Here is a 24,865-nt window from a genome sequence, read left to right on the forward strand (position 1 = left end):
CTTGTTGACTAAGTAAGCACACTCCTCGTTTTTTGTAATGTCGTTCATTACAAACACAACAGATATCCCTTTATTTCCATTTTACAAGTAGTGTGTGTTGATACAAAATACACAGAAACAGAAAATTTTAAGATAGGGTCCATTTTTCCTCCAAAGATAACCTGTATTTACGTTTTGGTCTGTTGCTTTTCACATTTTTTTTTTTCTAGGCCAAGGGTTATTTTTGCTATTGATTTTATGTAGTTAAAATTACATTCTGTCCCTACATAGAATGTAATCATAAAAGTATGACCTAGGGCAAAAGCAGAAAGATGTTTAGATTATCTGGTTTCAAACCATTTACCCACTGGTCTATGTATGCAGATTATCTAGGACGAAGGTGCTTGAGGGTTTAATAATATTTCATTATGATAAATGTGACAAAAAGAATTCAAAGGTTGCCCATTTAAAAACCAGACTGAATTAAGGACTTAGAGCTGTAAGAAAATCAGATTTTGTCTGATGTTTATTGTACCATTAGAATAGCTGGAGTTTTAAAGTTCAACAATAATGATGATTTGGGATTTTATTTTACTTTGTAAGAAGTCTAATTTCTCTGCCTCAGCCACTCTGAGGCTTGATAATGAAGCCGAGGTGAAGGATGTGCAGGAACTTCTTAAAATAAGACCAGACAAAAGTTCTTAAGAATAGTACCGTGTTTGATTTCTAGATTTTTTTTTTTCAAGGAAAATATTATTGCCTAGAAGAACGTTAGCTTCTGAGATCTCATTTAGCTGTCTCGTTTAGGGCATGCAATTTTACTGAACTCTTGCCACAGGTGCATAGCACTGAGTTAGAGATTGTGAGATTGACGTGGGAGAGAGAACATCTCCTACTTTAAGGAATGGACAGTCTCTAGTTGAGGAGACAAAATGTATTTACAGAGAATAAATAGTCCAGGGAACATGCAAGCCAGTGGATCATTTAATGTCATAAGTGAGTGATGAGTTAGTTGTAAGGTTTAGCAATGAGGGAAGTCAGCTGAAGACCTCAAGTTTTAACTTAAAAGGGTAGAGTGAGGGTTTTGATAGGTGCCGGAATAGCATCAGCGAGTCTCAGAGGGATCATGGGCAAGTCAGGTTTTGTTGTGGGTTTGGGGGGCCAGGAAAGAGATCTGGTTGGATTGGAGGGGTCTTGTTTGGAGGGAAATATAATTATAGCAACTGTCTATTTATTGCTTAGTATGTGCTGGGCATCTTAATGATGTGTATTATTACCTTCATTTTACAGATGAGAAAATTGAGGCCCACGGATGTTAAATGTATTGCCAAGGTCACAGCATAAAGTATCAGATCTAGAATCCAGTACTCAATTTACCATCTAAACCAAGACATTTTAAGAGTAAAAAAGGGAACACAGTAATAATTAGGCCAGAACAGCAGGTTCTGTCTGGGCAACCAGGACTGTCTGGGCAATCAAAAATATATGTTTGGTCACTCTTACTCCAAAGCCTGTGCCTGTTTTGGTTTCAGTTGGAAGGATAGGGTTATATTACAGATAGTTTAAAAGATAATCAGTGGATAATCAGTGGAGAATAAAAGAGATTGCAGGCTAATTAATCTGACAGCTCTGAATAGAATGTAATGGAGTAGAAGAGAGATGGAAGGCCAAGCAAATCGTCAGTGACTTCATTAAAATTACGTTAAACGTGATGAAGATCTGAGCTGGATGATGGAGTGTGAGGAATGTAAGGTTATTTATCATGAAAAATTTCAAGCCTACCCCCCAATTGGAAAAAAATCACGGAATGAATCCCCATATGCCAGCTGCCCAGGTGAAAAAATTATCTGCTAGTGTCTTACTTCATCTATTCTTTCTTTTTACTTGACATTTTTCTTTGCTACAACATTTAAAACAAATTCATCCATAACATCATTTCATTTTCCACCTCAGTGTGTATTTCTAAAGAACATGGACATTTCTTGCTACCCAAAATGTCATTACTAATCTACCAAAATTAGTAAGAATTCTAATTTTTTTTACTGTTAATTCTCATCATTAAATTTAATATCCACGTTTCCCCAATTATCTTTTTACTGATTCCCTTCTTTCCTTGAATCAGAATCTCAAAAAAGAAGAAAGAAACCATAAAACACTGTGACTCTTTAAGACAGAATCTAAAAGTTTTGAGCTCAATATGCAGGAAAATAGGTTTACTGGCTAACTGGGTATTGAAAGCACAGTTTGGAAAAATGAGTTTGGAAAAGTTTACAGAGAAAGGTGGGAAGAAATCCAGGAATTTTTTTCCTTCCGGATTTTTATTTTGAGTATTTAAAAATCTTTAGAAACGTTATAAGAATAGTATAAATGAACACTTGTCTATCCTTTACCTAGATTCATCCATTATTAATATGTTGCCACACGTCTAAATACTTCAATGTGCATCTCGTCAGAATAAGTCATTCTCCTACATAACCACATGCAAGGATGACACTGAGGACATTCAATGTTAAGATAACACTTTAGTAGATAGCCCATATTTATATTTCTCAAAATTTTCTCAGAATGTTCTTTATACTTTTTATTCCCTAGATCTAGTCAAGAATCCTGCTTCTCCTGTGTAGATTTAGACTCCTCTGATCTAGAATCATTTCCTAACCTTTTTTGTTTGTTTGTTTTTATAACATGTAAAAACTTTTTTGAAGAGCTTAAGCCATTTTTCCCAAAAAATATCTCTCGATTTTGAAATTACCTTGATTTCTAAAGATGAGAGTCAAATCAAATATTTTGCCAGGGGCACCACACCAATGCTGTACCTAGTCAGTGGATCACATCAGGCTGTCATCAATGTCAACTTTTCCCATTGTTGGTGAAATTAAGTTTGATGATTTGGTTAAGGTGGTGTCTTCCAGACTTTTCCATATTCTATTGTTTCCCAACAATCATTTGCCTAGTGTTCTTAGCATCTATAGATTACTCTTGCCTTAATAAATCATCACTATTGGTTATAAAATGGTAATTTCTGTCGTTATTTTCCCATTCATTAGGAGGCTTCCTGCTGTATTCCGGTACCGTTACAGGAATGGGGAAAACCCATATGGTCCAGTGTTTCCCAAGGATTTAGTGGTGATTTTGTGAGTGGCCTGAACAGAGCAGAAGGATTTGGATTGCGTGAATATATGTTTCTGCATACAGTTATAGAAACAATGGGGGAGGAAGGCTCTGTGTTTCTTTCATTACTGAGAAGGCTTTTTTGAGTGTGGGGTTCTCAGTGGGGGCCCACAAGGGCTCAGGCTGAGCTATCATCACAAAGCATCTCCAACTGGCTGTAGGGTTTCTGATCCCACAGCCAATAAATAGGCAGAGATGGAGATCCGACAGAGAAGCTGGTTTGTTTTGTGTTTAAATTCAAAGAAGGTGGCCTTTGGGCATTTCATCCCTTTTTTCTTTGTTTGAGATTTTGACACTTAGGAAGTTTATTTAGGAGAGATTTGAAGCTAATAAGCAGGTGTGTTTGCATTGGGTTTGAGAAGTTGTCTTTGGGGGTCACTGGGCTCTTATTAATCCTGGTCTCATTCTGAGTTTCATGTCACCTCTCACCCTGCCACGAGGAACAACCGGAGGGCTATGTTCAAAGGCTGGGCTCACTAAACCAGAGCCAGGAGTCAGGTCCCAGCTTACGTGGCTTAGAAAAAAAATCCTTTTGTGACCAAAATTAGCCCTGAGCCTTGGCCACCTGACCAGTCAGCCAGTGTGGGTCTACTATTGATCACAAAGGGCAAGGAATGACCAAAGCACATCCCGTGAGGTCTCGCACCCCACGTGACCCATGGCCAAGCCAGTGCCTCCCACTCAGCATCTTATAACATAAAATCAGCTCATTTGGGGCTCAGTAGGGGCTTGACACACAGTAGGTGCATCCTTTACTTAGCAGAGTGATGGATATTTAGAGCTTTTAGGGAGCTCAGAGTCAATCATTTGTTAATGGCCCCCCAGTTTTCAATAGGACCTTACTGATAAGGTTGCTTAACATTTACAGTTGCGGGAACTGAGGCACAGAATGGTTAAGCGACTTGCAAAAGCCCACTGATGCGGAACTTTGCATGACCTCGATTTCCCACATAGCGCACCTGCTTCATTTTACTTATGCACCTGTCATCCCGGTAGACAATGAGTGCACTGACGGCATGGATTTTATCTTTTCATCTCTGTATCCTTAGCACCCAGTCCCGGGTCTGGGACGTATTCGTACCTATCAGATACCTTTCTGAATGTAGTCTGACCATGTCATTATACATATGAGAAAACTTGGCCTCAAGAAAGTAAGGGAACAGAATATAATGGAGCCAACAAATGAAGAACCAAGACAAAGACCAGCGTCTCTTGTCTCCCAGTCTTATCCTCTTATTTGCCATCGATAGATGTTTTGCCAATATTTACCTTGGATTAAAAAGCCCAGAGATCTATCTTTTCATAAACTATCATTACAGCCACCACCACCTCCACCATCAGCACCACCAGCACTTGCCACGTCATCCTCCACCACTTGGGGACATTTATTTTGTGTCGGGTACTGCAGAACTGTGGAAACTGGGGGGAATCGTCTTCATACCTCCTCTCCTATAGGCTGTTAGTGTGGGAGCTTGAGTCCCTCTGTTAGGACTTGAGCTGGATCGATCAGTTTGTTGCCATCGTCACCTTCAATGTACCACAGCTGTAAATTTCTCTGCCAATAGACTTGCGCGCAGTGTGGGGCCTGGCAGGCAAGGGGGCGAGGGGGTTTGACTCAGTGTTTCTGTTCCCTCCTCAGCTTTTAGCAGTTCTTACTCGCCTGTGCCACAGAAGACCCCTTCACCTCCTCTTGCTACTTCCTTCATGGCGAGATGCTTGTCACTTGGTGCCAGGCACATGGTGGGAGGCATCAGGGGGTCTCTGTAATCCTGATCCAGCCTCAGGCTTAGGCGGACCCTGTGCCACTGAGCTTGGGAGAGAAATGGGGCTTTCTCAATGCTCTTACACTTCCTCCTGTGGCAGCTAAACTCTCACCTGGAATCTCTGCTGGTTTTGGGGAGGAGTTTCCTGCCCTGATCCCAGTGACAGCATGACTATCAGTATTTTCCTTCCCCAGAAGCAGAAGGGTTTTGCTTCCTCTCTGTCCCCTGAGGCAGTGGGCCTTTCCCTGTGTCCTACAAGCAGGAGGGTTTCCAGTCTCTTCCCTCCAGGCAGCCAGCTTTCGCGTGTACTCTCACCATAAAAACAATGGCGTTTTGCCTTGGCCGTGGACAGAGAGGGTCCGCGGCCTCTCTTCCAGTGATCTTACACTTATGCTTCATCTGAGAGAAGGGTCTAAGGATGTAGGCAGGGCTTCGTGCCTGTCCCCCAGCTGCAGCCCTTATAACTTTGCCACTCAGGGGACTTTCTCCAGGCTCCTGTCCTGCCCTAGCCTCTCTCGTGAGTACGGATTGGGGCTTGCAAGCAAATGCAAATTCCTCATTGTTTCTGGGACTTCCAGAACCTTCCACAGGGACATGCTAGCCAGCATAAGGCCTTTAAGAGCCTGTGAACATTTTCAGTGATTTCTTCTCACCTGCTTCAAAGGGAAAACTGGGTCCCTTGTCTCTCCTCCAAGGGACTTAGCACTCTTTGAAATTGACTGATTTGCAGCCTCAGCTCTCGGGTGGGTCCAGGAAAAGCAATAATGTCATCTGTCATTTGGCTAGTTCCGCTTGCTGGTGCAAGGGATGTTGTTTTTGCAGATTCCTACCTCCTGATTCCCCAGGTGCTTCTCCTGATAGGAATTTCCCCAGCAGCATGACTTTTGTGATTTCCGGTTTGAGTTTTATTCCAGTAACAAGAATTTACGGTGTAAACTTAGGCTGATTTTTTTTTTTCTAGGTTTTTTTTTTTTTTTTTACTGGTTTTCTCTCAGCTTTTCAAGTTGCTTCCCCTACACTGAACCCAAGAACGCCTTCTCTTCTTAAAATGATGCCTCTTTACAGGGTTTTAAAAAACATTCAACTTAGAATTTATGTAAACGACAACTTTTTGCTTTCTGTAGTCATATTTTATCTGTTTACACAATATTTAATTAAATCATGTAATCGCATCAACGAGGACAAGTAGCAGAAAGAAAAGTTTGGGGACACACACGCGAGACTCTCGGAGAGCACACAGCTCAGCTGGTTCAAGCACGAGGGACAGAAACACGACCACAGGAAACAATATCATTAACGATATTTTATATTTTGCCCGAACCAAACACTTGCTGGGACAAAACCGGGCTTTTCTAGATCTTGAATATTTAATTATTTCTTTACGGGGCAGCATCTACATTTTTCAGATTTCAGCCTTATTTCTTTTCAGGTTTTTTTTTGTTTGTTTTTTAAATGACAAATACTACATGCTGAAATACTGTAAAAACGGCTTCAGGTTACATGTGCTGCACAGGATACTGTAAAATCTGTGTTATATTTACAGGAAATACCATTTTTAACTTGACAGTGTTAAGAACTATGTCTTTTTATTTGTGCATGGGGGGCAGGGAGAAGAGGTTCAAAAGCATTTCTAAAAGTATCTTGTTTAACATATTTTGTAAATTCTTTAAAATTTTTAAATGAGCTCAAAGGGTATACAGGGGAAAAGAAAGTCCCCCCTTCATTCCGCTCCTAGCCCCACTTTCTGTCCCCACTTGGAGGGAGGCGATCGTCAATAGCTGAGCCTTCCGTCACTCAGCGTGAGGAACCGGGGTTTAGCTGATGCGCATTTTCACAGGAGCGTGTGCGAGATCACGTGGGCCTCCGGCACAGACCCCAAAATGTGATTTGAACCGCATTCCTTCAGAGGTGCTCTAGGCAAACCTTCCCCCACGAATAGCAGAGACAAAGGCTGTACATGGAATTACACTCTCCGGGAATGTCTGAGGCGAGGAAGCAGACCAAATGCCTCCGGAATCCACAGATATGTGGGCGGTGTTCCCTGCCCGCTCTCCCTGGATTCGTCAGTAGTGATGATGGGGCCGCCCTACTCGTCTAGGGGCCCCTTGCCAGGCCCGCCCATCACTAGGGAAGCCTCCGGGCCCTGAGCCCCTATTGGACACGCAGCCGTGTCAATGATTCTATGCTCCAGGGGACCCCAGAAGCCTCTTTTCGCCTGTGCAACCCGAGCGCCTGCTTCCTCTGAAGGAATCTGAGATGATTTAAGGGCCAGCCGGGCCAGTGACAGGTTTGGCTGCCTGCTGCTTCACTGTGAAATGAAATCCCCTTGCACGGGGTTGCTGTGAGCCCCGCCTGGGAGAAAGCTACCCCGGTCCCACATGTTTTCAGGAGCACAGCTTCCCGTGCAGCGTTTTTTCTCACAGGGAGAGTGTCAGCGGCACCATTAACTCTTGACAGTTCCCGTCAGTTGAAGGAGAACCGCACAGTCACGTGTCGACAGCTGTAACGAGGGAATGGACCTCGGCGAGGGTGCCCGGGTTGTATGTTAAATACACGAACAGGGGGGGCTCGCCTTCCAGAACACCTGATTGTATACTTGGAGGCACGGAGGGTACGTTCGATAAGTTCTAATAAACCGGCCTGATCTCTAAGGGTCCGAGGCATCAATTCCTTCATTAAAAAAATCAAACCAAAGCATTTAGCCATGTTGACGGAGGCCCAGAGGGTAGAAGCAAATGCTCCGTGAGGGAAGACTGCAGGGCGGTGGCTGCGTGAAGTCATTGTGAAAACGCGTGCCACCCGAGTACTAGATTCAGATGGGCACGGGGCAGCCCTTCCAGCAGGAAACACGCTCTTCGAGGGGTTTGCGGAGTTCCAGGGCCCAAGGCAGTTGGCATCATCTGGGTCCCCAAAATCACTTCTTTGCGCTCAGCCCCAGCCCCAGCAGCCACAGGAAGATGTGAGCCATGGAGTGGGCAGAGGGTGTTCGCCCCAGTGGCAAAGGACAGCGAAGAGCACAGGCAACCAGCCAGGGCAGCTGGGAGATGAGCTTCCTCAGTGAGTTCTCCGGAGACGCGACACTTAACCTGGCAAGTCACGAACTAGTTTAGTTCTGTCATTTTCAATGAAACTCTTTTCCGAAGGCGTTTATTTGCCTGCCTTTTAATCCAGCGCAGACCAAACATAAGTCAGTTTTGGGGAGTGGTTCAAGGCCATCCTCCAAGGTTAGCTATCCTCAGGGACTGCTTGTGGTCCCTGACATTGTACTAACTGGGCCCCTATTGGACCCTTTGCTTGGCAGGGGCTCACGTCGTCAGATGCGGCCATTAATGGTGGCGAGTCTGCCCTATCTGTATGTGACAAGGATGCTCAGATGTGCTCTGCGCCGGCATGCTTACGGGGCGTCACCATTCCGTGGGCAGCAGAGCCGGCTTGGGCAGAGCAGTGGCGAATCCTCTGTGTCCACTTGGCCAGGCTGCAGTTCCCAGTGACTTAATGAAACGCTAATCTGGGTGGTGGTGTGAAAGTCTTTTGTAAATGTGGTTAACACCTCCAATTAGGTGACTTCAAGTGAAGGAGATTAGTTGCATTAGTGTAGGTGGGCATCGTCCAATTGACTGAAGGTCTTAAGAGCAAAAACTGAGCTCTCTGGAGGAAGAAGAATGTCTGCCTCCACACTGAAGCATCGGCGCCTGCCTGGGGGCCCAGCCGGCCGGCCGGCCTGCCCTTAAGAGTTCATCCCTAACAATTCTTTGAAAGAAATCTTTCTATATGTATCTCTGTCTTAGCTCTAGCTCTAGCTCTAACCCTCGCTTTATCTCCATCTCTGTTTCTTATAGCTCCTGTTTCTTTGGAGAACCCTGACTGGCACAGTCATCCCAATGTTTGGGGTCTGGGGTGGGGAGGAGTGTGTAGTTATAGGAAAGCCTATCCCTCTCCCCTCCGAATTACTGCAGAATAAGTAAGCCAAGCTCTCTCCTATCTTGAGGCAGAGTCTATGGTCACTGAGTGTCTTCTCTGAAATACCTGTGCTATGTGTAGACGGTGTGACTTAGTGAGCCAATGACGCCATTTTCTTCGATCCTAAGTGTGTGGCTTAGAGATAGGGTGGTCGGCACAAGTCGACCTTTAAACAAGGGAGGAGCTTTATTTTACCATAGGTGCTATCTTAACTCGCCTCCATTCCAGGCAGAGGACTCATGCTTAAAAAAGGACCCCAGCCGCTCATCAAATGATGGGCAAGTGCATATTTCTATGCCTTAAGTTAAAATAAAATGTCTAAGTCACGATTCCCTGCATTTTCTTTTTTAATTACTCTCTCGGGTATCAGAACTGATCACACCTACTATGCTGATTTCAACGTAGATCTAAACATTTTCATGCAATGAGATGGCTCCTTAAACATTTTTCTCGATCAAAGGCAAACCACATCCAATGATCCAAATAACGAGAAATTTCTGAATCTGTTTGAATTAATGAGATATATTTCTGTTGAGAAGAAGAGGCAAGTTTTCGTTTTGGAAATCTGAATCAGGAATGTCTCAAGCATAAAAACAAAACCCAGTAAGTCTAGACAGATGAGGGCGGCTGGGTTTGACTGCGCTAATTACCTCCGGTAGTAATCTAAGACCCCTGCCACTTGGTGGCTCAAGGAAAAGTGCGGGCGACCACATACAAACCACACAAGTGTTTATAAGTCCACCTACACTCTGTGCATCTTGATTTAAATCTTCATCCTCCTCCAGAAAGAGCAGCCTGGGCCTGAAGGCTGGTGCTCCCAAGCCATCTTAACAGCCATTCTATGCGCGTAACTCTTGGAGAGGGTACCAAGCTCTCAAGCCAGCCGAGTCCTAATTCCTTTTTGATGCGCATTTTCCAGCAGGACACTGCAACCTGAGAGGGTTTTCTTTCAATATTTTGGCAGTAGAGACGTGCTTGAATTTGCGGTTTAAACTGGTTATGAACATGTGTTTTGTCGTTTAGGAAAACTCAGTTGGTGCTGAAGCTTTTGAAAGGCTTGTGGACCTTTAAGACAGGCCTGTGAATGACTCCCCAAGCTTTGCAGAGCCATGAATGAGAGCGGGCAAGAAGAATGTTTTATCCTAGCTATACTGCATTGCGTTTGCCAGTGGTTTTTTCCTGGGTTCAAATGCATTCTCTTGTATGAAGACAGAAATTTCAATCTTTTAAGAAGACACCTTTTAAAGTCTCAGTTTAAACTATTGGCTTCACCGGGTCTCAGTCTGCTGTGTATGTGTATACCCCCTCTCATGAAAAATGAATTAATCTTTGTTTGGTCAAAGCTGGAAGGATAGGCTACAGGTAGAAGATGCATAGAACAGAAAAATGTTGGAGGTCTCAGTTAGCTAAGGCTTTTTCAGTTATGGTAAGTGACGCCATGTGCTATAACAAGCAAGCCCCAATTTCAGTGAAAAATGCTGATCTCTCATGGCTCATCCGATGTAGAAGTTATGGAGCGGGGACCCCATCACTGCATTCTCTCTGTCAGATGGTTCTGCCACCCCCTGGGGCTTAAGAATTCACCACTGGATCCTCTATATTTGAGTGGGAGATGGGTAAAGAGGCCAGGCCGGGCCTGGACATGGAGTGCACGCACATCTGCCCACATGCCACTGGCCGGAACTCGAGTCACATGGTCCCACCTAACTGCAAGTGTCTGGAGAATCAAGCAGCGAGCCAAGGAAAATGAGGTGACACATAGGTTCTGCTGAGCACTCAGATTCTGTGCCACAAGCTGAAGGACTGGAAAGGGCAGAGCATCGAAGGGCATGCGGTCCCGGGGCGGAGCTGAAAGGGGATAATGTTTTCATGTTAGTTTATTATATACCAAGCACAGCCCTAAACACTCTCATTAGGGCAAAATGCCACTTGCTCTTCCGCACGCCGTGTAATGCCGGCACGTCCAAGGAGTTCACGCTTCTGGAACTGTCTAGGGTCGTGTTTTATATGGATTTGCCTACCTGCCCTCGTCCCCTCAGGAATTTGTTTGGTCTAGACAGGGACGGGTTGTCAAATTGATTTTTAAGATCAGTGGAAAGTCTTTGATGCCTGGGGGAAAAAAAAATGTAATTCAAATTGTGATCTAATTAATCATTTACTAAAGTTATACATTTACAAAACTTGTTTTTCTAAGACTCCAAATTGAACTTGAATATCATTTTAATCTACTGAGAAAACTAATACTTTTGGCAAAAATCTGAATCATCTCTTTCACTTTGGTCAGTGTTGATTTAAGGCAGAAATTAGCAGTTCTCAGTAAGGAGACCCTCCGCACCCTGTGAGTTTAAGATGTCCTTGAAGGTTAAAGAGGGTTACTATGGGTGTCTTCTCAGAGTGACACTTAGCGCTCTTCATGCTGTTGGTTAATCACATGTCCACACCAACACTCTAAGTGCCTGAGAAGGCTAACCATGCGTGTATGTGTGTGTAGTTTTTATTAGTAAGAGCTCTGAGTACAAGTGACAAATAGAAGAAATGCCTGACACTTGAAAAAATGCTTCGCTCTCTGAAGGAAAATCTGTTCTGTACATTTTAATGCCTCGTTTTAATGCTTAACGCCACAATGCTTCCATAACTTAATTTTAGGCTTCATTTGAATAATTCTGTCCTGTTACAGAGACTGGAAAACATCAGAGAGAAAAAAGCAACAGACTAATTAAAATGACTGGCATATAAAATTTCACTAAGATTTTTTAAAAAGCTTTTAAAACAAAACAATATAAAATGAGAACACTTTCGGCAGAAAAGATTAACAGCGATGAACAAAATTAACCTTTACCTTATAAATTTAGACAAGTCGCTCTTACTGTCTGGGCACCAATCGTGTCATACTATTACTAGGTTAAAGGATTGGAATAAGAGGTGGCTCTCAACCAATGTGAGAATTCAAAAATGCCCAGAATGAACGTGCCTGAAAACAGTTCAGTTTCATACGGCATTTCAGGGTTTTCAATGCAGTGTTTAGAGGTGGGAAGGGAGGGAGGTCTCGTGTGATTGAGAACTCTTAGGTTAGGTTAATTGTAAGATTCATTTGTAAAACATTATATAAATGTGAAATTATTAAAGAATAAATCAGATTTCTGGTTTCAAATAAATAAAAATGATCTATTTCAGTGTAGTTTTTATCAGTGCTTATTAATACAGTACATGTGGTTTGCTGGTGTATATTAAGGTGTATTGTGAGAAACTGAAAACTTATAAAAATGGTAACCTTCTAATCCTGCCACTGGCAAAACAGTACATCGAAAATATTTGTCTTCTAGTCTTTGCTTTAGAGCAGAGATCTGCAACGCCCCCTGGCCGCGGACCTGTACCTGTCTGGGTCCTGTTGGGAATGGGGCCGCACAGCAGGAGGTGAGCGGTGGGCCTGTGAGTGAAGCTTTATCTATATTTGCAGCCACTCCCCAGCGCTAGCATCACCGCCTCAGCTCCACCTCAGAGGTGCCAAAAAGGTTGGGGACTGTTGCTTTTAAGCCTCATTAGCTCAATTATTTGCCTACGGTAAGAAATGGGAATAATTCTAAGAATACTATGTAGAGGTACAGTAATTTGTGAACATATACAGACTTTATTTTCTAAATACGCATTTTATGTTTTTACGGAATAAGTAATCTTGCTATTGTTTTGTGGCTTTTTTCCCCAGATATTCTCAAGAATGTATTACGAAACAAGTTTGACCTCTCAGCTGATTATAAGAAGGTAATTTTTATTGATGTATTTATTATTAAAATAAGTATGAGCAGAATTTTGGCTGACTTGAAAGTAGATCTTTAAATGACCAGTTGGTTATTTAATCTGTGAATTTAGTAACGTTTTTTGACGAAGAACTTCTATGGAATATTGAAACACCTTATAAATCCCATGTGAACTGCCGCAAAATTTCCAAAGGTAGCATTTGAAGAAACATTCACCTTTCAAGTTGTATGTTATTTAAAAATGAACATTTTCTTGAAGGAAGTATTATGCTACTTTTTTTAGCTAAGCGGGGAGAACCATCTAAGCACAGCTGACCCTTGGACTGTGAGGGTTTGGGGCACCAACCCCCCACACGATTGAAAATTTGTGTATAACTTTAGGCTCCCCAAAAACTTAACCTACTGATAGCGCTCAGAATGTGTCTAGAGGCTTTGCTAGAAATAAATGACAAAGATTTACGCGTGGGTCTTCGAGTTTGCAGACTGGAACACAGCTAGGCAAAACTCGGCGGTGTTCCAAAGAAGAAAGAAAAGCTTAGAGTCGTTCAATACTAAAGTTGCATTCTCGAGACTCCTAAGTCCTGCGTTCTTAACTTCTGGATCGGTTCGAGACAGCGGGCCTCTAGATGATCGATGGTCTGAGTGTTGGCCGTCAGGTGGCCTGTAAACGTGAACGCAGTCCTTCCTTAGCCCTTCAGGGGGTAATGAGAGGGTTACCTGGAGATTTGATGTATATCCGGGTGTTGACGCTGAATTTGCAAGTTTAAAAATTTCAGTTCCGAGCTCACTAAAACAAGAATTCAGTTGTTTCCCCAGGCCTTAACCTACTCGATTTTAGTAATTTAGCAGCTTGACTGTACTGACTCCATTTTATTTCTTCACTGCATTACTCAAGGGCCCCTGGGGGTTGGGGACAGTGTTCATCTCTAGGCATTTCCAACCTCCTGTGGTTCCAGAAAATGCCTCTGAACACAGAGTTCGAGAACCAGAAGTTAGACATCTGAGGAGAAACACCAAGATGGCTAAGGCCTGAGGGACCTGGGCAGGCATCAACAGCATCTTCTATGCTGGCCAGTGCTCACTGGCTTTTTAATTAGTGCAGTCACACAGGTAAGATCTGTGTAGGTGAGTGGCCCGGGGCAGTTGTTTTAGCTCTCAAGGTCCTGAGCTCAGAGTTTGAGTTTCATCTGGTGAACGCTAAGATGGCCGAAGAGCCTGGGCAGCCCGGCCAGCATCTTCCGGTTGGGGCTCTACTCGTGAACTTTCTTCATCAGGAAGCTCGGAAGTCTTCCGAAGCGCAGGCCTTTCGTGCTCTGGGTGGGGTGGGGGCGGGGGGGGGCCCTGACTTTGGAAGGAAAATGACTCCTTTTCACGGAACTGCCTCCTTTCTGGACATCAGCTGAAAGTTAAAAATAGCGCATTTAGATTCTTGGGCCCCCTCTTCTCGCCGATGTTTTTCTTTTTTTTACTTTCTCTCTTTTGTTTAATGTATTCACTTAATCGATATTTGCAGAGTGCTCTCTAGGAGCAACGCACGGTGGCGGTATAGACATGAGAAAGTGTGGCCTTGACTCCCAGATCTCACAGTTGGTGGAGGGGGGGTGCCGCGGGATAAGGTACAGGCACGGACGCTATGGACAGAACGAGGTCCGAAATTCATACGTTGAAGTCCTAATCCCCAATATCCCAGAATGGTTTTGTACTTAGAGATAAAGGCTTTCTAGGGGTAATCAAGTTCAAATGGGATCGTTGGGGTAGGTTCTAATCCAGTATGACTAGTGTCTGATAAGAAAAGGCGGTTAGGACGCAGACAGAGAGGAAAGACCACGCGAAGGCACAGGGAGGCGACAGCCAAGGAGAGAAGCATTAGAAGAAACCAAACCTACCGACACCTTGATATTGGACTCTCCTGCCTCCAGAACTCTGAGAAAATACGTTCACGTTTCTTAAGACACCCCAGCCTACGGCAGCCCTCGCTGGCTGATATACTCAACAACCAGAATGCAAGACGAAGAGGGAGATACAACGTATAAGAAGTCGTGAGATGAGGCTATGAACGTTCAGGTGAGGGAAAGTGTACTTGCACTTGGGGAAATCAGAAAGATTCCATGGTAGAGCTGGCATTGAAACTAAGACTTGAAGGCAAGTAGAGTACATAAGAAATACAGTCTTGCTTCCATTCGTAAACACTTGGCTCAAAGCACAAGGCTTCTGAAAGCGTGTTCTTAAAACGCCATCATCTTCCTCTGTGTGATAATGAGAGACATTATTTCTTGGCTGCTATCTGCCACCCACTGGATTGGGAGCTTCCCATTGTCTCTAAAGTCCACAGTGACACTTTCCAAGGCAGAAGTATTTTTGCCCTGTAGATGCAAGAAAACCTATAGTCAGAGAGGCCAGGGACCTTGCCCAAGGTCGCCCAGTGACTACATAGCAAAGCAGGGATTTATACCCAGACCAGTCTAACTCCAAACCAACAAACACACTACCAACGACAAGTGGGCTCATTCTAGGAGACTGTGCTGTAGTCCCATAGTGACTAATTTAAAAGAAACAATTCTCACGTATCTTGAACTGTGGGCAGAGTGTGACAGCCTCAGAGCTGTCCCTCTTATCTGTTAAACCATAAAATATGAGAGCAGGTGATTATCTCTGGGAGAAAAAAGTTCAGGCAGAAGTGAAAGTCCAGCAGGGAAATAAGATTTGGAATTATGGAGTCAGAAGGAAAAACGGGGACCAGACAGAGGAAACTGTAGAAATCCAAGAAACAACTCTAATAATCCTACTTTCCTGGTGTTTGTATTGCACATCCTATGGCGCAGGCATCCTTGTACATGGCTTTCAAATATTAACTCATTTAGTCTTCACAGGAATAGTCTTTTTGCCAGAGGTGTTAAGGCGGAGATTTCATGGGCAATTTATTTAACTATTCAGTTTATAGGGCATTCCTTGTGCCCAGGGTTTATAAGCCCTTAGTTCAAGATTCAAAAATGAGCCATGCCAAACAAGCCAGTATTACAGAGCACCTGAATACATCCCCTTGGGGGTCAGAGAGTGTGGGTCACCCCTGTTCAGACTCTCCACATGCTGGCTGACTATAAACACAGGGGTGAGTGCTCTGAAAGGGCAAGCGTAGGACTCCAAGGCAGCATGAACCTAGAGTGGGTTATCAAGGCAGACTTCCTGGAAGAAGCAACGTCCAAGTGGAGACTTGAGTTTCAGTAGAGGAAGAGTGATGGGAATGTTTGAGCAAGGACGCAGCACAACCCAGAATGAGGAATGGGAGAGAGAACAAGATGCTTTTCGTAGACTGAAATGGCCAGGACGAATGGGGACAGGAAGCCGGGATTAAATAATATGGGACCACGTTTCAGTTAAATAAGGTGGGAACCTGTGGAATGCTGTTAAGCAAGGCAGAGTACCACCACATTCATTTTAGGAAGGACACTTGGGAAGCTGTCGCCTTTGGTTCTGGTGTTCTGGGCAGCTGCTGACGCTCGATTTTACGAAGACCACACAGTTAGTGTGTTAAGTATGTGTGCCTTTCCCTCTCTTTGCCTTCTTCATAACCGATCAGCATCCTGGTTCAAAACCTTTTAAGAAATCCTAAGTTCCAGACCTCGCTTCTACCCCAAACATGGCCCCTCTATTACAAAGCACTCAAGTTCTATATTCCTGTCTCACGTCACTCCTTCTCTCACTGGGTTTTCTCTGTGTGGGATGTTACTGTTCTCGCTCATCGCTCATGTCACTTTTTTCTGTTTTCTTGCTGCACGCTGCCTTTGCTTTGCACAAACTCCTCAACTGCTCTGACTCCCACAGCCAGAAAGCGTAGTCCTGATTCTGAAGGTAAGGTCTTTGTCTGCCGTCTCACATCGCTCTGTCTCCTGCCAGTGAGTTGTGTCACACTTTTTGCCAAAATTTTCTATGGTTCGCTGTCTTCTCCACTGTAATGGTCTTTAAATGATGTGTCGCATTTTTGTTTCTGGTATCGTCTTTAGTCTTCTCTTTCGGCTTTAGTAGTTCACAGAGGAATAGCAGCCCATCTCAGCAGATTTAGCTTTCGATCTCCCCATCAGCGTAATCCCCAGAGCGCTCCTGAGATCTTGGTGTTCCAGAAAATAATTGAGGTCTTTGCCAGCAGGCCTCCGCGAGACGTGAGCCTAGAAGTGAACCCTTAAAATGACATGCCTTGTTCCCGATGCCGTCTGGCGTAATATTTAGTAACATTAGAAAGGTTGCGTATAAAATATAAAAAGTCGCATTTGGAGCTAAGGGGGCAGCATGTTTGAATCATTTCACTACACCTTCTGGATTTGGGTTTCGTGTTTCCTAAGATTCAAAAAGGGTCTTAAATTCCTTTAAAAATAGTACTTCAGAATAGTTGCTGAGAAACGATAGCAAAATATATGATTTTAGAGTGTCTGGGGCTAGTTTCTCAGTTGGCCAACGATGTGGGTCCTCTAGGGAGTGTGAAAAGTGCCAGCAAGTCACGACTCTTCCTGGCCATCGGGCGGGCCAGATAACAAAGTGCCATGTGCCCCCGACTTAATACTCTTAAGTATTCTTACTCTTTAGCACTGAGTTAACTAATATTAATTGGAGGATTTTTGCTGTGTACTGGGCATTTAACTAGTTGTTTCCACATTAAATCACTTCATGATACGTCCCTTACAATATGCTTACGCGGTTAGTGCTACTGTAAGATTTTGTCAGTTTAGGGCTCAGATTTAAAGCAGGCCTTCCGACTCCAAGCTCAGCGTTCTCTCCCTAAACAACACGCTTGCTCCTGGGAACAACACCTGTGTTTTGCTGCACCTTTCTCGGCTTGGCTTCAGACTCCATTGCAAACTAGCTGGTTCATTAGTCGGGAACCGCCAACCTATAATTTTCGGCCGTTCTTTAAAAAGGTCATGCTTCGCGGAGATGTGAGTAACTGCACACACGAATTGGAACGAGGTCAAATTTCGTCCATTTTTATTTGTCCCAGACTAAAGCCAGGCATGATTATGAAAATATGTTTAGGCCACATGATTGTACCTAGACGGTGTCTGAGGATCAGGCTGCCGAGCCCAGCCTCCCTGGCACTGTGTGAGAACTGTCACTCATTAAATGTCTCCTTGGTGCCAGGTACTTTCCTTGGCACGTTATCGCTAATCATACATTATCTGTGTTGTTCACAGTGACCTTACAAGGTATGTATGTTATTATTCCCAGTATATGGATGGGGAAACTGAGTGGCCCTGTCTGACTGAAAAAGTCTGAACCTTTTTTCTACATTTAGATATAGTCCAGGTTCTATTATAACTGTCTATGAACTTGCCACTAATTGATCCAGTCCAAACCGCTTTGAATCCTTAATAACTTCTATGGGCTTACGTTTCTGGTGAAAAGCACCCTACATACGGGCTCTTCATCATGTAAGTACTTCCGCCAATACCTGAGACGCTGCTTGAAAACAGAATACCTCGGAGGTGGACATGAAACATTTGCAACTCGACCCGGGGAGCTGAGAGAGAACAGTAACCACTTGGTCCCATATTCTGATCACTTACCTCTCTCCTTCCTCTGCTCCAAGAAGGAGCTTCAAAATGGAAACTACAGGCACACACACGCACACTCACGGCGACAAGTAGGTTAAAGAAAACGGAACGGGCGCACCGCATGGTGGCCCACTTGTCACCGTGTGTCACAGCGTCCGCTCTTTCTTCTGCTTGCTTTACAGATCATCCAGTATGAGCTGGGGATCATTATCTGCGCCGTCCTTGGCCTGCTCTTCATTATTCTGATGCCTCTGGTGGGGTTTTGCTTTGGTTTGTGTCGTTCCTGTAACAAGTGCGGTGGAGAAATGCACCAGCGACAGAAGAGAAACGGGACCTGTCTGAGGAAATACTTTGCAGTCTCTCTCTTGGTGATTTGTATGTTTATAAGGCAAGTAGACTCGTGGGCAACAGTTAATTGGGTTTATGCTCGAGGAAGAATGTCTCACGTTTTAACTGTTAAGCCCCTGAATTTAAAACAAAACAACAATAATAACTCTGCCCCTCCCCCCCCCAAAAAAACAGAAAAAAGAACACAAATGCTTTTCCAGGGTGGCATAAAAAGAAACCACCGGAACTGAAGTTATCGTCGTAATCAAGCTGCCCTAACTTAGGTGACAAGCCAGCCTTTGGTATTTTTCATCTTGGAGACATCTTGATAAAGCTTAGACTGTGGGAAGCACTCACCTCCTGGGACAGCAACTTCTTCTCTAAGAGCTGCGTGGAGACCAGCAGCCTGCAGGAAGGCAGAGCCGCATCTGCTAGTTGATTTGCAAGTCCAAAGGGATCGCAGGGGATGGACACGGTCCCTGATTTGGGACATTTGCAAGTATTGCAGAATGGAATTAAATTTCTAATCGCATACCCAGTTTTCTTGAATTAGCAATTAAGCCACTACCCTCTCTTGACGTCCGGAGCACACGTCACAGTTTAGGGTGTCAGAAACGATACGGATCATGCTAGACCTCAAGGAGTCACGGGGGCGACAGGGATCAGCGGTCAGCATGCTCCTTGCCATTTCCCCGAGCACTGCATTTGCTCATTAGCCATGAGTAACATTTTTCAAGTTTTGCTAAGTAACTGATATTTGGGGATTTAAAGCAGAGAACAGAATTAAACAGAAACGAAGCAACATTAAACAGAATAATGTCGGCTCGCCTGCCAGATGAAGTTCTAGCTGCAAATACAAGAAAAGTTCTTTACGCGTGGGCATCGGTAGGGGCCAGGGAGATGTATACTTTGAGCCGTCCATTCATTGAAATGAAATATACCCATTGGAAAGGGCTGGGCAGCTCTAGACAGGCTGATGCAACATGGTCCCCAAATGAGATGAAGTGAGAAAAACAGGTGCACACCGTGTACAGAATGTGCACCGATGATGAAAACGAGACGAGGAGGGAGACTCGACACTTGGTCCCATTGTCATAGAGCGTCTGCGAAGGGATTGCCAAGACCCTGGCAGCAGCAGTGGCCTGTGGGAAGGAAACTGGCAGTCATGGAGTGGGGAGGAAGCGAACTTGCTTCTTACTGCACAGACACGTTTTGTCTCTGAATTACCTACCATGCTCAGGCACTGCCTGCCTGAAGTAATTACCCTAAAGATTAGACTCAAACAACCCAATCGTCCCCACAACACCCGAAAGCCAACGCATTACCACTTATTCCAGAGCAGTGATATATATATATTTTTTAAACAAAGACATACTTTTGCTGAACATAGTGAAATAATAGACTTTAACAGTATACTTGTCTACAAGATCCAAACAAATATGTTAGCTAATTTCATGCACCCTGTCTGACCTCCAGGGTCATTTTGGGTTTTCTCTGAGAAATGGGGGTGTGGGCATCTCTCTCCTCCTCTCCCTCTGTGTGTGTGTGTGTGTTTGTGTGTGTGTCAATGACTTGAATCTGTTTCTTCACGCTGAACTCTGAAAGGTAACAGGATTGAGTCAATGGTATTTCCAGATGTCCCTCTCTGCTTTGCGTTTGAAGTGTTTTTGGGAACGCACAGACCTTACAGCTGTTCCCTCCTCCCCAGCTACCCCAAAAATGTCACTTTTAGTCCAAAGACCTGTCAGATCCCTGTGCATGTCCTGTAAGGCTGAAACTTACATCCTTTATTCATGCAAAAACTTGGAGAGCCAAGCTTCTCTCTCTTGATATACCTTGGACAGCAAAAAATGAGGCTCAGATGAGAAAGTGCTTTTTGAAAATATTTGCCCTTACGGCTTCTTTTTAGTGTGATCACTAACTGAACAATTTACTAGTTTTCTCTTGATATAAATACAAATGATATAATTTCAGGAAAATTCTTTATTGCATGTAGGTATTCATTTACCCAAATAAATAATTTTGTTTTGTTTTGCTAGGGTTAGGGTTAAGGTTAGGGTTCAGGTTAAGTTTTCTGAATAAATATTTCATGTGTAATAATGGGCCTTCAATTTTGGGGGAAATGAAAAATATATGTTGTATTTTTTTTTTAATTAAGCTTTTATTTGCATTACATATATATTATGGTTTACCATGAGCTAATTGAATTATTTATATTAAAAATACCAAAATACATAAGAGATAAAGCTACAAAGTCAGAAATAAACTTGGCTTTCATTTATATATAAAATAAATGCTATAATTATTTTTATTCTTGAGAACTCAGACCCATCAAATTTAGATAATATTTTTTCTCCTGAGTATACTCCTACACGTTTAGTTAAGGTATTTTTCCTCGCCCAGGTAAGACTTATTAATTGGAAAGATCGCAATTTTAAATTTTAATATAATTAAATCAAAGTCGATCGATCATTTGAAGCTAAGTGACAAATTTAAAACAAATTTATTTCACATAATACACTGAATTTATGTATGAATTATAAAGAGGTCTGCATAAGAATAGTATTTGAGATTCTTTTGTTTACTTTAGATTTAGACTAGAAGTTTAAACTTCTTTGCCTTTAATTTTAAAATTTAGAAGAGCTATTTTGATATCTTCTTTTTAAAACCCCTCATGGTTTGCAAGTGTCTTCAGCATCATAGGGTTAATAATGGCTATGTATTGTTGGCAAGTAATCACAATTAGCCCAGAAGCGTAAATCCTAGGGGAACGCACAGATTTCTATATTATGATTAAGGAGAAAGGAGGAGAAAGTATGTGTACAAACCCAGAAGGCAGAAAGAGAGAGAGCAGTTGCTGTTAGCCTCTGGCTTAAGCGACCTCAGCAGAGATTGGATACTGTTGATAAATAATCTTTGTATTTGATATTTTTTTAAAAAAAAAATTTAGAAACCTAGAGGGGTCCACTTGCCTTTCAGGGTCAGAGTTAGGTCTCATTTCATTTCGTGTGGCTCTGTACGAAGTATTACAATTACAATTACGAATGAAGTCGGTGCTTAAATTAGTCTTATTTTTCATTTGCTCTTGTCTTATTTAGAAATGTTTCAATCTTTTGTTTTTAATTGAGAAAGACAGGGGCATTAAGGAGAAGGGCCCTCTAGCACGTGTGGAATGTATGTGGTCACGTTCTTTCTCCGTTCGAGCTTTTCCAGCGGCAGCTGTGAAGCTTAGAATCCTCCAGACGCTGACATATGTTTACGTAACTCTGACCATCGGTAGGAGATCGAATTCCCACCTCTCACTGTAGACAGTTTAAGCAGACGTGTCTCACTCCAGAGAAAGCCAAATTTTCTCCTCCTTTTCCTTCGCAGTTGTCATCGCTGCATTTTTCAGAATTTCGAAAAGGTTAGAAGCAATAACAACAACAAGAAAAAGGAACGGCCAAGCCTTGATTTATCCATATATGTCTAAGTTTCTGCGTATGATAAGTTTTTGCCAATTACCACGGTGAAAATTGAATCCCAGCAATTCTCAGGAAGATGACTATTTTTCAAAGTTCATTTTTTATTAGATGTGATTGTCATTTCCTGGCTTGGAAGACACAGGTTTCCAGAAAAGAAATCGAGCTCGCATGCCTGAAAATCACGAGACCTTCTTAATGTAAACGAGAGGACTGGTTATTTAAAATTAAAATTTTAATTTAAAAATTATCTTTAAAAAATAAGAGATCAGTTACAGACTGAAAATATTTATTTGACTTTATTTCATTAAATTAGTAGAAATTGGTAGCAGAAAATTGCTACAAATTTTAAAGGTTTAGCCTTATCCTTTAATAGCTTTAAGTATTTACTTTTAAGAGTATATGTAAGAAAATTAAGCTGTCCGTAATAAAATATAGAAGATGTAGTGCTAATATGCCATAAAATTTTAAATTCTTATCTTCTGCTAAAAATTTCAGGAGATTCTGTAGAACTGTATGAAAGTACATTGTTTTTGATAGCTTTTGTGTTTATATACAAGTTTTAAAGTAGAGATTGCAAATGGAGGCCCATTGGTTTGCATGGCATTTAAAGTTCTTTTTTTCCTATGATTAGTTGCTAATATTTGTAAAGGGGAGATTTTACGTAAGAATCCAGATTTCCAGATTTTTGTGACTGTCTTGTATACTGGTCTGCCATCATGGTGTCACTTGCTAGAATTGCAGAGTAGCTGACCACACCCCCATCTCTGATCTCCCACCTGTCATCCGTCCAGGACACACCCGGTGCCCCTCGTGCTTTCTGCCTGCCCAGGGAGGCATTTGAATTTTCCATCCTTAATTTAAATATAAAATTTAAAATTTGTTATGGTTTTGAAAATCAGCTTTGACAGTTGCTGAATTGCATTCCAGAATTCTGTTTAGAACAGTTTTTTTTTTTCAATGATCAATGCTTTCATTTTAATTGGATCCATAATCGATTAGCAGAAATGTGGGTCTTTTTAAATATGTTGCATCGAAATTCAGTGTCATGTTCCAGTTCACTTTACTGATTGATGAACTTGTGAGTAAAGGCATTTATTCAATAAAGGAACAAAGACAGTTTCTGACTTGGACACGCCAAACATATGACTAATCTTCTAAATGGACCAAATGAAACAAAGCCCAGTCCTTAAAACCACCTTCACTGAGCGCCCAGCGTGGATAAGAGATCCCGCATTACGCAAAGTTGAAAAAGGAACAATTTCCACCTCTTTTTCGAGAAATTAAGCACAGGTAAAAATAAAGACAAAATAGAGTACAAAGTGAGTAATAGCCCACCAGAATTTCAGGGAGAGCCCCCTGGGAGTTCAAGGCAAGGAAGTTTTTCTCCCAAAGTGGGGGAGGCTGGTTGGAGGCAGGGTCAGCAAAGCCCACGTGAACTTGCACTTGCTGTTTGTTTCTCAAGTTCACTTTGACTTTCTGTATGTCGAAATGGGTCTGGAGCATGATAAATGACAAGTAATTTGGACATGATGGAGAGAGACAGGAAGGGCCCCCAGTGAGAAATCTTTTGGGCGGGGGTGTTCGGGTGGCGATCCTGACTTGTCATGAATGTTTGAAACTTGGCATGGTACATAAAGCTCCAGATGCATTGTTATGACTCAGCATTTTTTCCTTCTGTTCACACTGCTCCAAAGTCGTTATTTTGGGTCATTTGGCCTTATTTGGTCGAGTGCATCGCTTAATAACTACTATTGCTATGGTACAAGGTCTGTCTTGCAAATACCAGTGCAGACTTAGACTGACAAAAAATAGACCATAAGGTGTTCATTCAGAATGGCACAGAACAGTGTTAATATTCATTTTTTTTTTAAAGATTACCGTCAACATGAACTCAAACTTAAAAAAAAAATGTCAGAGAAGCTGTGCAATCCTCTCTTTTGTAGCTGGAGAAGCACTACCTAACCTAATTTTCAGTTTGGTGACACTAGCTGAAGCTCTCAAAAGGAAAGTGACTTGGTTTACACAGTATGAGTTCGTGGCATAGTGGCCAAATCTTACGTTTCTACCCCAGCACATGTTCCACTGGAACTTGTTAAACATAAGGAATATCGTTCAACACCTTGTGTTATGGTCTTTTTTGGATTGATTTGAAAACCCTAATGCACCTGATGTAATATCGCTGTGGGTCTAAATGTTTTTAGACACCAGCGATGAACTGGTGCTCCTCAGAATGAGTCATAACTGTAAATGGGATGAACGATTGTCCCCGTCTACCCAAGACTGAGCCATTTCCTGGGAAAATGGGACTTTTGGTGCATAAATGGATACTCGGCCACCCTACCTGTAAATATAAGAATGCATAAAGCCTAAGATGTTGCTTTTGGTGCAAAGCAGTGATATTCTGCATCAGAATTATTTTTCTCAAAGTTTGCCTATTATTTGCAAAAAAACGTTGTCCTATCAAAACCTTGTTCTATCCACACTTTTCATTGAATGAATGGTTACAAACTAACAATTTTGTTATTGACTTCATTGGTAAAATAGTGTGTTGTTAGGAGTTTATGTGATTCCTTACTGCCATCTAGTGGCTAAATCCAACAAAGCCTTGGTAATTAGCAATTTTAAATTTAACATTTTAATGTTTGAAGGCTTTGACACACACAGAAAATCAATCGGTCGAATTAATTTAAGACAGGAGATTCTTAGTAACTAGTCAACCTTAAAAAAAACCCTGAGAATGATTAAATGTAGACTTTTTTGGGCTTGAAAAATATGTTTTTTGCTTTCACATAGAGGAGACTTTCATGCAAGATGACTTTCATATAGTGTTTTTGAAACTCTTCATTGAAATGTGTTTTCCATGGAGAAAAATGTCCTTGTCATAAATACATACGCATGAGTTT

The 24,865-nt window shown here is 42.5% G+C and overlaps 1 protein-coding gene across 11 annotated transcripts in view; it reads left to right on the forward strand.

Moving 5' to 3' along the window:
- The window catches only part of PROM1 (prominin 1), an 87,173-nt gene that overhangs the window by 26,411 nt on the left and 35,897 nt on the right, over positions 1-24,865 (forward strand). For 8 of the 11 annotated variants that reach the window (XM_015594950.2, XM_006918980.3, XM_015594949.2 and 5 more), the window contains 2 exons: positions 12,577-12,632; positions 18,354-18,559. In XM_015594950.2, the coding sequence (XP_015450436.1) occupies positions 12,577-12,632; positions 18,354-18,559 (262 nt within the window). The remainder of the gene's footprint in view (positions 1-12,576; positions 12,633-18,353; positions 18,560-24,865) is intronic. The other 3 variants (XM_015594955.2, XM_015594956.2, XM_015594954.1) reach the window with 1 other exon arrangement.

Source organism: Pteropus alecto, unplaced genomic scaffold (genome assembly GCF_000325575.1).
Source record: "Pteropus alecto unplaced genomic scaffold, ASM32557v1 scaffold5, whole genome shotgun sequence".
In the NCBI taxonomy this organism is placed as follows: Eukaryota; Metazoa; Chordata; class Mammalia; order Chiroptera; family Pteropodidae; genus Pteropus; species Pteropus alecto.